Source organism: Scyliorhinus torazame, chromosome 16 (assembly GCF_047496885.1).
Source record: "Scyliorhinus torazame isolate Kashiwa2021f chromosome 16, sScyTor2.1, whole genome shotgun sequence".
NCBI lineage: Eukaryota > Metazoa > Chordata > Chondrichthyes > Carcharhiniformes > Scyliorhinidae > Scyliorhinus > Scyliorhinus torazame.
The window spans coordinates 169026626-169039306 of NC_092722.1; the positions used below are offsets into that span (position 1 = coordinate 169026626).

At 51.5% G+C, this 12681-nt stretch overlaps 1 protein-coding gene across 2 annotated transcripts in view; it reads left to right on the plus strand.

Moving 5' to 3' along the window:
- Window positions 1-12681, plus strand: part of atrnl1b (attractin-like 1b) — a 1392850-nt gene that overhangs the window by 181885 nt on the left and 1198284 nt on the right. For both annotated transcript variants that reach the window (XM_072479459.1, XM_072479460.1), the window contains exon 6: window positions 9768-9942. In XM_072479459.1, the coding sequence (XP_072335560.1) occupies window positions 9768-9942 (175 nt within the window). The remainder of the gene's footprint in view (window positions 1-9767; window positions 9943-12681) is intronic.

A 12681-nucleotide genomic window follows, 5' to 3' on the forward strand; every position in this document is an offset into this window, starting at 1 on the left:
ACGGAAGCAGCCACGGAATCGCAGAATTGGTACGGTGCAGAAGGAGACCATTTGGCCCATTGTGTCTACACCGGCTCTCCAAACGAGCATTATGACTTTATGCCTTTCCCCTTGCCTTTTCCCCATATCCTTGCATATTGTTTCTGTTCAAGTAATCATCTAATGCCCTTATGAATGTCTCAATTGAGCCTGCCTCCACCACACTTCCAGCCCCCCCCCCCCCCCCCCCCCCCAGCAGCTGATGGTAACCAGCTCCTTAAAATGTAGTATAAACAGGGCAGCATGGTGGTGCAGTGGGTTAGCCCTGCAGCCTCACTGCGCCGAGGTCCCAGGTTCGATCCTGGCTCTGGGTCACTGTCCGTGTGGAGTTTGCTTGGGTTTCGCCCGCACAACCCAAAGATGTGCAGTGTAGGTGTATTGAACACGCCAAATTGCCCCTTAAATTGGAAAAAATGAATTGGGTACCACTATAGGGCTGGTGGAGTACCGCGCCGGCGGGAGCCGCAGAGGCGCCGTAACCAGGGCTGCCAAACTGGCGCCCCTGCACGAAGCAGCCTCCACCCGCTCCCAAACCGACCCCATGCCCACCGTCCATTTCCTTAAGAGGAGGTCCCGTTTACCTTACGCAGTGCCTCACTCCATACTCCCCAATTGATCGCTCCTTTCAACTCCGCTTCCCATTTCTCCTTGATCTTCACTACCTGCTCGCCTCCCTGCTCCCCAGCCATCTGTACATATCCCCAATTCTTCCCTCCCCTTCCACATCCGGAAGCAGCAGTCGCTCCAGCAGGGTGTATCCCGGCAACCTAGGAAACCCCCTCCAGACCTTTTGTGCAAAGTCCCTAACTGCAGATACCTGAACTCACTCCCCCTCGGCAGCTTTACCCTCTCCCTCAGCTCTTCCAGATTGGCGAAACCTTCCTCCAAATACAGATCCTTCACCTTGACTATCCCCACTTCCCTAAACCTCCTGTATACACCCCGGCTCAAACCCATGATTCTCGCACAGCGGCGTTAGCACCGATATCCCCTCCACCTAAAATGCCTGCTCAACTGATTCCATATCTTCACTGTGGACTGCACCACCGGGCACCCTGACTACCTACTTGGAGCCATTGGCAACGCTGCTGTTACCATAGCCCTCAAAGTAGACCCATTCCATGTTTCCTCCTCCATCATAACCCACACTATCCCTTATCCTCCCACCACCGCCGGACCTTGTCCACATTTGCCGCCCAATAATAATTAAGCAAATTCGGCAACGCCAATACCACCTGCTGCCTCTGACTCTGTAGCAGGGTCCTCCCCACCCTCGGCACCTTTCCCGCCCACACAAAGTCCGAAATGATCATGTCCACTTTCCGAAAAAAGGCCTTTGGTATAAATATCGGGAGAGCCTGAAAGATAAACAAGAACCTCGGCTGAATATTCATTTTCACCACTTGGACCCTCCCCGCCAACATTAAGTGCATTGTATCCCACCTCTTAAGATCCTCCCTGGCCTCCACCACCAGCTTCGTTACGTTCCATTTATGGAACCCCGTCCATTCCCTCACTACCTGAATCCCTAAAAATCTAAACCTACCCTTCGCTACCATAAATGGCATCCCCCCTAAATTAGCCCGCTATCCCAGCTCTTTCACCTGGAATACCTCGCTTTTCCCTACATTCAGTTTGTACCCCGAGAACCCTCCAAACCTCCCAGCAGACCCATAATCTTTCCCATACTCTCCAACGGATCCGGAACAGAACATTCGTACTTGATTGGCTGGACCCCATCCACAGTGCTCACAAATATCCTCCACCGGCTCATCCGTGACTTTGTCACGCACAAGGTTAAGGCATTCACCCTCCGCAACACCTCACACCACCGCCCTCCTCCAACACCATCCCCAGCTCCTCCTCCCACTTGGCCTCAGCCCCCTCCAGAGACATTATAGTCTCCCCCAGACTCCTCTCATAGATTGCCGAGGTGACCCCCCCTCCAGCCCAATCACCAGAGCACCCCCTACAACATCAAGGAGGGCAGTGCAACCCCCCCCCCCCCCAAACTATCCCCCTCCATTTATCAGGGCACCTCAGCGCTGTGGCCAAGGGTTCTCTTGCCAGAAGGATGGACACTCCCGCCTCGTTCCCCTATGCAGCGGAAAGTACCCTGAATTCATCTCATTTGTGGTACGCGTCACTGGATCTTTAGACAACAATTTCACCCACGCCACAAACTTTGGCCCAATCCCAAACCTCTTCTGCACCTCAAACAAATAGCTCCACTCCACAAGATCACATGCCTCTGCATCCAGTGCCACCACCACCTCACACTCCATTCTGTAGGAGAAAACACCACATTCAACCGACGGCACAAATTTGACGACAACTATCTGCCCTTCACGAACCCCGTCTGATCCTTCCTAATCACCGACAGGAGGCACTCCTCCAATCTGAGCACCAGCACCTTTGCCAAAATCTTGTTCACCTTTGCCTCAAGTGCCTTATTTACCTGCTCCAGTGCCACCACCAGCTTCCCAGTCCCATCCCGAAAAATGGGCTGGATTCTCTGTTCCTGCATCAAAGTGCTGATGGCAACGGAGGATCAGTGGTGTTTCACGACGGAAAAATCGGCGCCACACCGGCACCGATTTCGCTACCAGTGAGCAGCTAGCACTGGCGCCGCGTGAAACACCCGCGGAATGCGCAAAAAATGGTGGGAGAATCACCGGCTCCATGTTGGACATGCACAGGGCTGATGAGCTGCAGCCGCGCGTGCTCCTACCCCCCCCCCCCCCCAAACATACGCACTGATCGCGTAGGAAAAGATGGCGCCGATTGTGCTGGACCACGTACCCGTCCACCCCGACCCCACAGCCCACCTCCTGGCCACACCCACTACTCCCCCCAGCCCTGGCAGAAGCCCCCCGGCCAGCGGTATGACTCTCGGTGGAGTATGGTGGTGCTGGACACTGTTCGCACGCCCTCTCGCGGCTGAGACCACACGTGGCCCCCACCGTCGGCAACTCGGCCCATTGGAGGGGGAGCATCACGGGTGGTCCCAATAATGATATTGAAACGGAGTTGCGAATGCGTGTGGTGCGCGTCTCGATTTGGAGGGGGCTGACCATTGCGCCGCGATTTTGGCATCGGGAGCCATTTTCCACCCGATTGTCGTTCCCCATTTCAGCGTCGGGTAACGGAGAATTCCACCCAATGTCTCTCACCGTCGCCTTCTGACGGAGCTTGCCTGCCAACAAGCGGCTGGCCTTCTCCCCATACTCGTACGTGGACCTCTTGATCTGCCTCAACTGCCAACCATCTTTCCTGTAGACAGAAGTTCAAACCTTGCCTATAATCCTTGCCTATGATCCTCCGCATACCTTCCATCCACCTCCAAAATTTCCTATTCCAACCACTGCCGCTCCTCTCTTTCCTCTTTGTCTATCTGAGCCTTAAAAGAGGTGATCTCGCTCCTCACTATTGCTTTCAAGGCTTCCACACGTGTCCCCCACCGTCGGCAACTCGGCCCATTGGAGGGGGAGCATCGCGGGTGGTCCCAATAATGATATTGAAATGGAGTTGCGAATGCGTGTGGTGCGCATCTCGATTTGGAGGGGGCTGACCACTGACTTCCCCGTTCCTATTAAAGTCTACATAATCCTCAATCACCATTTCCATTTTGAAACAAAAATTTGGGTCCGCCAACAGCTCCACGTCCAACCTCCATCCATGCAGGCCTCTGTGCCACCCCTTCTCCAAGGGCAAATCCACTCAATGTGGAGCATGGTCCGAGATAATATTCGCAGAATATTCTGCCTTCCTCGTCCAACAGCACCTTCCCATGACAAAAAAGCCAATCCTTGAATACACATTGTGGACTGGCGAAAAGAACAAGTACTCCCTTTCCCGCAGGTGCAAAAACCTCCACGGGTCTGCACTTCCAATCTCCCTCATAAGCGGCGCCAACACCTTTGTTTCTCTCCCCCCCCCCCCACCCCCTCCTCCGAGGGGGTTAGCGAACATGGCTTGGACCTATCCATCTTCGGATTCAGCACTGTTGTCAAGTCCCTCCCTTGTATTAACTGGTGCGTATCCAAATTCAGTATGGCAGCCAACATCTTTTTCATAATTCCTACGTATTCCCAATTCGGGGCGTACACACTAACCAGCACTACCAATCTCTCCTCAAAAGCACCCGTTACTATTAAGTACCAACCCCCATGGTCAGCCACCGCCACCACTATCTCCATCTGAAACTCCCCCTCTTACCCACCAGTATCACTCCAGTCCAGTCCATAAAAGCCCGAGTGGAACACCTGACTCACCTTTCCGATGCCTCACCTGGCCCTTCACCCCCGGATGAGTCTCTTGCAAATATGACTTTGAGATCGCGGATCAGCCATGATCATATTGAATGGCTGAGCAGGCGCGAAGTGACGAATGGCCTGCTCCTGCTCCTTGTTTCTATGTTTCTATCTCTATCAAATCTCTTCTTAGCCTTCTTTTCTTCAGGTAGAATAGTCCCAACCTCACCAATCTATCCTCATATCTGAACTTTCTTATCCCTGGAACCATTATTTTAAATCTTCAGCACTCTCCAATGCGTTCACATCCTTCCTATAGTGTGGCGCCCATAAATGTACACAATATTCCAACTGAGGTCTAATGTCTTGTATAAATTCAGCATAACCTCCTTGCTCTTGTACCTTATTAATAGAGCCCAGACTACTATTTGTCTTATTAACTGCTCTCCACCTGTCACCTTCAATGATCTGTGCACATATTGACCCAGGTCCCTCTGCTCTTTTTAGAATTTTGCACCTTATTTTATATTGTCTCTCCATTTTCTTCTTCCCAAAATGCATCATCTCACACTGCTCTGCATTGAACTTCATCTGCCACCTATCTGCCCATTCCACCTACTTGTCCTTTTGAAGTTCTTCACTCTCCTCTTCGCAGTGTGTCATCCGCAAACTTTGAAGCTGTCTTCTGCACACCGAGATCTAGACCATAAGGAAAAGCAAGGGTCTCAATACCTTCATTCATGACTCTTCAGATACTGAAACAGTCCCTATCCATATGCAGGAAGACCTGGACAACAATCGGGCTAGGCCTGATGAGTGATAATAACATTTAAGACACACAAGTCCCAGGCAATGACCATCCCCAACAAGAGAGAATCTAACTAATATAATATTCAATGGCATTACCATTGCTGAATCCCCCACTATCTACATCCTGAGGGTTACCATTGATTAGAAACTGAACTGGACCTGCCATATCAATATTATGGTTGCAAGAGCAGATCAAAGACCGGGAATTCTGAGGCAAGTAACTCACCTTCTGACTTCCCCAAAATCTGTCCAAGGCACAAGCCAAGAATGTGATGGAATAATCTCTACCTGCTCTGGTGAGTGTGGCTTCAACAACATTCAAAGCTCAAAACCATCCAGGTCAAGCAGCCTGCTTGATCACTACCCCTTCCGCCAACCTAAACATTCACTCCTCACATTCCTGATGCACAGTGTTAGCAGTGTGTCTTACAGGAAAGCTGCATTTCAGCAACTCAGCAGGTGTCCTTCGACTGCACCTTCTGAACCTGCAACCTCTACCATCTAGATTGACAAGGGCAGGAGGCACATGGGGAACATCACCACCTGTAAGTATCTTTCCAAGCCATACAACATTCTGACTTGGAACTATAGGTGCAATCTAACTAAAAGATAATAGAGTCCGTTCTTGTTGGGATTTGCAGGATCCTTCCCAGCACTTGTAGTGACCCCACTAGCTAACAGCACTCTGTTTGTTTTTAGTGCCCTGGCGGGGATTGCACCCCGCCGCACTCAGCATAATTTCCTGCACTGAGAAGTTCCGGCGAGCGGAGCTCCTCCATGCAAGAAGAGATTGGGACACCGATCGTGATCCCCCAAACCTCCAACTCAGGTGTAAGGAAGTAATCGAGCACCCCCCACCCCACCTCACATGGGCAGGGCACCCCTGGGCCTGATCCTGGGCATGTATAATGCAAGCCTGGTACCCTGGCAGTGCCACCTGGGCACCTTGGCAGTGCCAGGCTGGCACCCAGGTGGCAGTGCCTGGGTGCCTGGCTGGCAGTGCCAAGCTGCCAGTCCGGCAGCCGACTGCAAAGGGGGCCCCCAGGCACAGTCACTGTTTGCGGGGACCAGTACTGAGCGGCGCTCATTGGGGTCTCCTCGGCGAGGCCGATAGATGCAGGATGGCCATTTGATCCGGTGCGAGCATGGCCAAGTGGGATCTTAAATACACGATCAGATCATGACGTTTTGCAAGATCTGGTTAGATCTTGCGAGGCATAATCGCCATTGAGCATCATCGGGGGAGACCTCTCTCGGGATCTACCGGCCGTGTCACAACCCAGTTCCAGCGGCTACAGTTCAAGAAAGCGGTTCATCGCAACCTTCTCAAGAGGAAATAGAGATGTGCAACAAATGGTGAAGTTACACCAATGCCCACATCTTAAGAGAGAATAAAAAAGGATGCTACTAAATGATTGCAACTTTTCACTGCACCTCGGTACAGGTGACAATAAATCTAAATCTTAATCAACAGGCCTTAGGCTAGAAGACAACTGGTCGATAGAATTTAATATTGACGATTATAAAGTGACGCATTTTGATGGACAGGACAGGCACTATAGACTTAAGTGGCACAGTCCTAAATAGTGTCAGGAGTAGAGGGACCTGGAGGTGCAAGGTGCATGTGTGTAGATCTCCAAAGATCCTTGAAGGCGGCAGGACATACCGAGAGAGTGGTTAGCAAAGCATATGGAATCTTGGACTTCATAAATAGAGACATTGGGCAGGATTCTCCGTTGCCCGACGCTGCAATTGCGGCAGGCGCAGGTTTGATGCCGGGTTGCGATACTCTGCCCCCTCCAAATCGGCATCATCAAGGCAATCGCGCGCAGTCGCAACCCGTTTAAATGTCATTATCGGGCCCACCCACGATGCTCTGCCTCCGATGGGCCGAGTTCCCAACGGTGAGGGCCACGTGTGGTCTCAGTGGTCATGAGCCTGCCGTAGGAGCTGTGGAGAGAGAGAGAGAGAGAGAGTGTGTGGACGGTGTCCAGTACTGCCATACTGCGCCGAGAACCGTGCCGCTGGCCGGGGGGGCTTCTGCCAAGGCTGGGGGAGTAGTGGCGATGGCAGGAGGTGGGCTGTGGGATCGTGGTGGACGGGTACGTTTGGATTGGATTGGATTTGTTTATTGTCACGTGTACTGAGTTACAGTGAAAAGTATTTTTCTGCGAGCTGCTCAACAGATCATTAAGTACATGAAAAGAAAAGGAAATAAAAGAAAATACATAATAGGGCAACACAAGGTACACAATGAAACTACGTAAGCACTGGCATCGGATGAACCATACGGGTGTAGTGTTAATGAGGTCAGTCCATAAGAGGGTCGTTTAAGAGTCTGGTAACAGCGGGGAAGAAGCTGTTTTTGAGTCTGTTCGTGCGTGTTCTCAGACTTCTGTATGTCCTGCCCGATGGAAGAAGTTGGAAGAGTGAGTAAGCCAGGTGGGAGGAGTCTTTGATTACGCTGCCCGCTTTTCCCAGGCAGTGAGAGGTGTGCATGGAGTCAAAGGATAGGAGGCAGGTTCGTGTGATGGACTGGGCTGTGTTCACGACTCTCTGAAGTTTCTTGAGGTCTTGGGCCGAGCAGTTGCCATACCAGGCTGTGATGCAGCCGGATAGGATGCTTTCTATGATGCATCTGTAAAAGTCGGTAAGAGTTAATGTGGACATGCCGAATTTCCTTAGTTTCCTGAGGAAGTATAGGCACTGTTGTGATTTCTTGGTGGTAGCGTCGACGTGGGTGGACCAGGACAGATTTTTGGTGATGTGTACCCCTAGGAATTTGAAACTGCTAACCATCTCCACCTCGGCCCCGTTGATGCTGACAGGGGTGTGTACAGTACTTTGCTTCCTGAAGTCAATGACCAGTTCTTTAGTTTTGCTGGCATTGAGGGAGAGATTGTTGTCGCTGCACCACTCCACTAGGTTCTCTATCTCCCTCATGTATTCTGACTTGTCGTTAGTTGAGATACGGCACACTTTGGTCGTATCGTCAGCAAACTTGTAGATGGCGTTGGAATGCAAATTTTGCCATGCAATCGTGTGTGTACAGGGAGTAGAGTAGGGGGCTAAGTACGCAGCCTTGCGGGGTCCAGGTATTGAGGACTATTGTGGCGGAGGTGTTGTTGTTCATTCTTACTGATTGTGGTCTGTTGGTCAGAAAATTGAGGATCCAGTTGCAGAGTGAGGAGCCAAGACCTAGGTTTTGGAGCTTTGAGATGAGCTTGGCTGGGATTATGGTGTTGAAGGCGGAGCTGCAGTCAATAAGTAGGAGTCTGATGTAGGAGTGCTTGTTGTCGAGATGCTCTAGGGATGAGTGTAGGGCCAGGGAAATGGCGTCTGCTGGGGACCGGTTGCGGCGGTATGCGAATTGCAGTGGATCAAGACATGGTCCAGCACAACCGGCGCCATCTTTTCCTGCACGATCAGTGTGAGTGTGGGGGGGGAGTAGGCGTATGCACGGTTGCAACTTGTTAGCCCTGCGCATGACCAGCACAGACCCGGTGATTCTCCTACCATTTGCTGCGGGTGTTTCACGTGGCGCTGGTTCTAGACCCGCACCGGTAGCAGGATCAGTGTGGGTGTGGCACCGATTTTAATGTTGTGAAACACCGCGGATCCTCCATTGGCGTCAGCACTTAGACGCAGGAACGGAGAATTCAGCCATTGAGTATAAAGCAGGGAAGTTATGCTGGATCTTTATAAAGCTCTGGGTAGACCAGAGTTGCATCCCATTCTGGTCATCACACTTTAGGAAGGATGGGGGAATTTGAGAGGGCACACATGCTCAAATGGTTCTTGGGATGGGGGAATTTTAGCTGCAAGATTAGGTTGGAGAAGCAAGGATTGTTTTCCCTGTACTACAGGAAATTGAGGGGTGATTTGTTCGGGGTGGCCAAAATTGTTTTGGATAAGTAAACGAGGGAAAACTATTCGCACTCACAAATGGTAGAAGAGCTAGGGGAGCGTATTTAAGGTTTTGAGCAAGAGTTGCAGGGGGAATGTGAGGAAGGACTTCCTCATGCAGCGATTGGTAATAACCTGGAACACTCTGCCCCTGAGGGTGATGGAAGCAGACTTAATGATTTCAAAAGGAAACAAAGGGTTATGAGAATAGAGCAGGGGAATACGACTGTGGCTAGGCATGGATTCGATGGACTGAATGGCCGTCTCCTCTGCATTGTCCATGTCTCTAAATTACAACCAAATTTAATGCTTTTGTTTCACTCACCTGATTTGTTTTCACACAGCACATTTTAAAGATGTTGGGCGGGATTCGTCCCGCCAGCCCCGTTTCCTGGCGTGGCATGGCGCGGCCGCGCCGGCAGCGGGATTCTCCATTCCCACAGTCAGCCAATGAGGTTTCCCATTGTGGCCACCCCACGCCGTTGGGGTGGCCACAAACGCCAGCGATGCGGAGGAACCCGCTGATGAAGAATTCCGCAGGTTTACTTTTATACAAAAGATTCAAATTCTCAAATGTGCTTTGCACATCTGGATTCTGAGGTGTTCATTGTGCTGACCTCTAATTCTGTAGTTGGTATGATTGTGTGATTATGATCATCATTTAGTATACCTGAACATTGCTTCATCAATGCTGCTTTAAGTCTCTGGGTTGTGCGGGAATGCATATCGCAAACTGAAATATTTCACTTTGTGTTCTAGGACCCGATTGTTCTTTGACCGTTCCATCGATGGAATCCTACTGGGTACTGACAAATATTAAACCCTTTAGCCCCAGTGTGAGTCGTGCATCACACAAGGCTGTTGTATATGGAAAGTTTATGTGGGTGATTGGTGGATATACCTTCAATTATAGTTCAACACAGATGGTCCTTAAGTAAGTATGTGCCTGTAATTTAGTCTTTGCTGTCTTTGTTTTTCATGTGAAATGTGGATTCTTGCTCAAAATAGTTCAATGATCTGTTAGCTCTATTATTCATTTACTTTGATCTTAACCAAATAACTTGGGAATTTGGAAAGAATTTCAAAGCTCAATCAAATTAATATTCGTTACAATTTCCCGAGTTTGTCGCAAGGTTTACTAATAATGTTAGTATTAAAATTACTGCATTTAGTCTCCCATGTCTGGCATTTTTGGAAGGCTGGACAATTCAGAGATATTACTAGGAAAATCCAAAATAATAAAAATGGGATCCAGGTAATGCTATTTTCCTTTCCTTTTTTCATGCTGAAATTTGGAAAAATTAGGCTGGAAGGAGCTGAGTTTTCTCTAATCGCTGCATTTGTTCAACCAGTTTTTTTCATGGAGATTATTTCTATTGCATACAAATTATCAGGTAAATTCTTCAAAAATAATAAGTTACGTCTGAAATTAGAGAAGCTTCATTGATCTGCACTCTCCAGGCCCTTTCTGCGACCATACCAAGTCTTAATGGCTGGAGTTAACTTTGGCAAACGTCTCTGGTGATCTGAAGTAGGGAATGCTGCAGTTTGTTAATTTTATCAGGCTGTGACATGCAGATTATCCACATAGTCCTGAAATTTCTGGTGACTGAAGCATCGAGATTTATTTGGGCATGTTGTGAACTGTCCCCAGTTACAGCATGAAATTTAATCAGACTTTACAGAATCAAATTTTCTTGATTTGATGTATCATAGTTTTCGTGAGATTATCTGATACAATATTGCAGAAAAATTACTAAATTGCATGTTATTTCTACCAGTTTCCTTAAGGCTCCTTGCTCCATTTTAGTTGAAGCGATTGACATCTAATCTGGTAGAATTCCTTGGATGCCTGTTGCCCTCCAGTAAATTAAAGAAATAATGAGTATTGTCAGACTATTAGATAGTGGGGTGCTTCCCAGTCAAGCCTCTTCTTGCTCAAATCCTCTGCCCACATATGTATTTTTCAGCAGATACGTTCAGATAGTAATTTGAGAATGCAAGTTCAAGTTGAGTTGTCTCTCCCTCATCCAGGTCTTCTGACATTTGCAGCTACCAGGACTGAGATTAAGTAGCCCTGCACAGATATGGGGCGAAATTCTCCCGAAACGGCGCGATGTCCGCCGACTTGCGCCCAAAACGGCGCCAATCAGACGGGCATCGCGCCGCCCCAAAGGTGCGGAATGCTCCGCATCTTTGGGGGCCGAGCCCCAACATTGAGGGGCTAGGCCGACGCCGGAGGAATTTCCGCCCCGCCAGCTGGCGGAAACGGCCTTTGTTGCCCCGCCAGCTGGCACGGAAATGACATCCCCGGGCGGCGCATGAGCGGGAGCGTCAGCGGCCGCTGACAGTTTCCCATGCATGCGCAGTGGAGGGAGTCTCTTCCGCCTCCGCCATGGTGGAGACCGTGGCGGAGGTGGAAGGGAAAGAGTGCCCCCACGGCACAGGCCCGCCCGCGGATCGGTGGGCCCCAATCGAGGGCCAGGCCACCGTGGGGGCACCCCCCGGGGCCAGATCGCCCTGCGCCCCCCCAGGACCCCGGAGCCTGCCCACGCCGCCTTGTCCCGCCGTTCAAAAGGTGGTTTAATCCACGCCGGCGGGACAGGCAATTTATCGGCGGGACTTCGGCCCATCCGGGCCGGAGAATCGAGCGGGGGGGCCCGCCAACCGGCGCGGCCCGATTCCCGCCCCCGCCGAATATCCGGTACCGGAGACTTCGGCAATCGGCGGGGGCAGCATTCACGGCAGCCCCCGGCGATTCTCCAACCCGGCGGGGGGTCGGAGAATGACGCCCATGAGGTGGGATTCTCTCACCCTGGGGCCGGCTGGAGAATCGCTGCGACCGGCGCGAATCACGCCACGCCGCCCCGATGCCGGGGCGCGATTCTCAGCAGAGCGGACAATCGGTGCCATTGACCCCGCCGCGTTCGGCGCGGCGCCAGCCGGGGGCCGCTCTACGGGGCACCCCCCAGCGATTCTCCGCTCGGGATGGGACGAGCGGCCGTACCAAAAAACCCGAGTCCCGCTGGCGCCGTTCTAACCCGGTCTTACCCGGCGGCACCTCAATGTGGAAGGGTCTGGGGGCAGCCAATGGGGAGGGGAGGGGGGGGGGGGTCCGACCCTGGAGGGGGCCTCCGCTGTGGCCTGGCCCGCAATCGGGGCCCACCGATCGGCGGGCCAGTCTCTCGGGCTGGGGGCCTCCTTTGTTCCGCGCTAACCCCTGTAGCCCTACGCCATGTTGCGTCGGGACCGGTGCGGAGAAGGGAGACACTGCGCATCCGCGGAAATCGCGCCGGTCCCACTGCGCATGCACGCATTGGCGCCAGTGCTACTGCGCATGCGTGGACCAGCCAGCGCCCATCTGACGCTGGGAACGGCAGCTGGAGCGACATGGTCGCTCCAGTGCCGTGTTGGCCCCTTGTATGGGCCAGAATTGCTGATCCTGAGGCCATTTTGACGCCGTCGGGAAATGTGACGGCGTTTACGACGGCGTCAACACTTAACCTCGGGATCAGAGAATCCTGCCCATGGAATCTAACTCTGGGACCTTATGTGCAGTTGCACAGTGGTTTTACCAGCCAAATACTCTTTGAGGACATTGCAGCAGACATATCTAATTCAATCCTCTACACCAGATGATGTGGATACTGACTTGTTGAGACCATGAGACGAA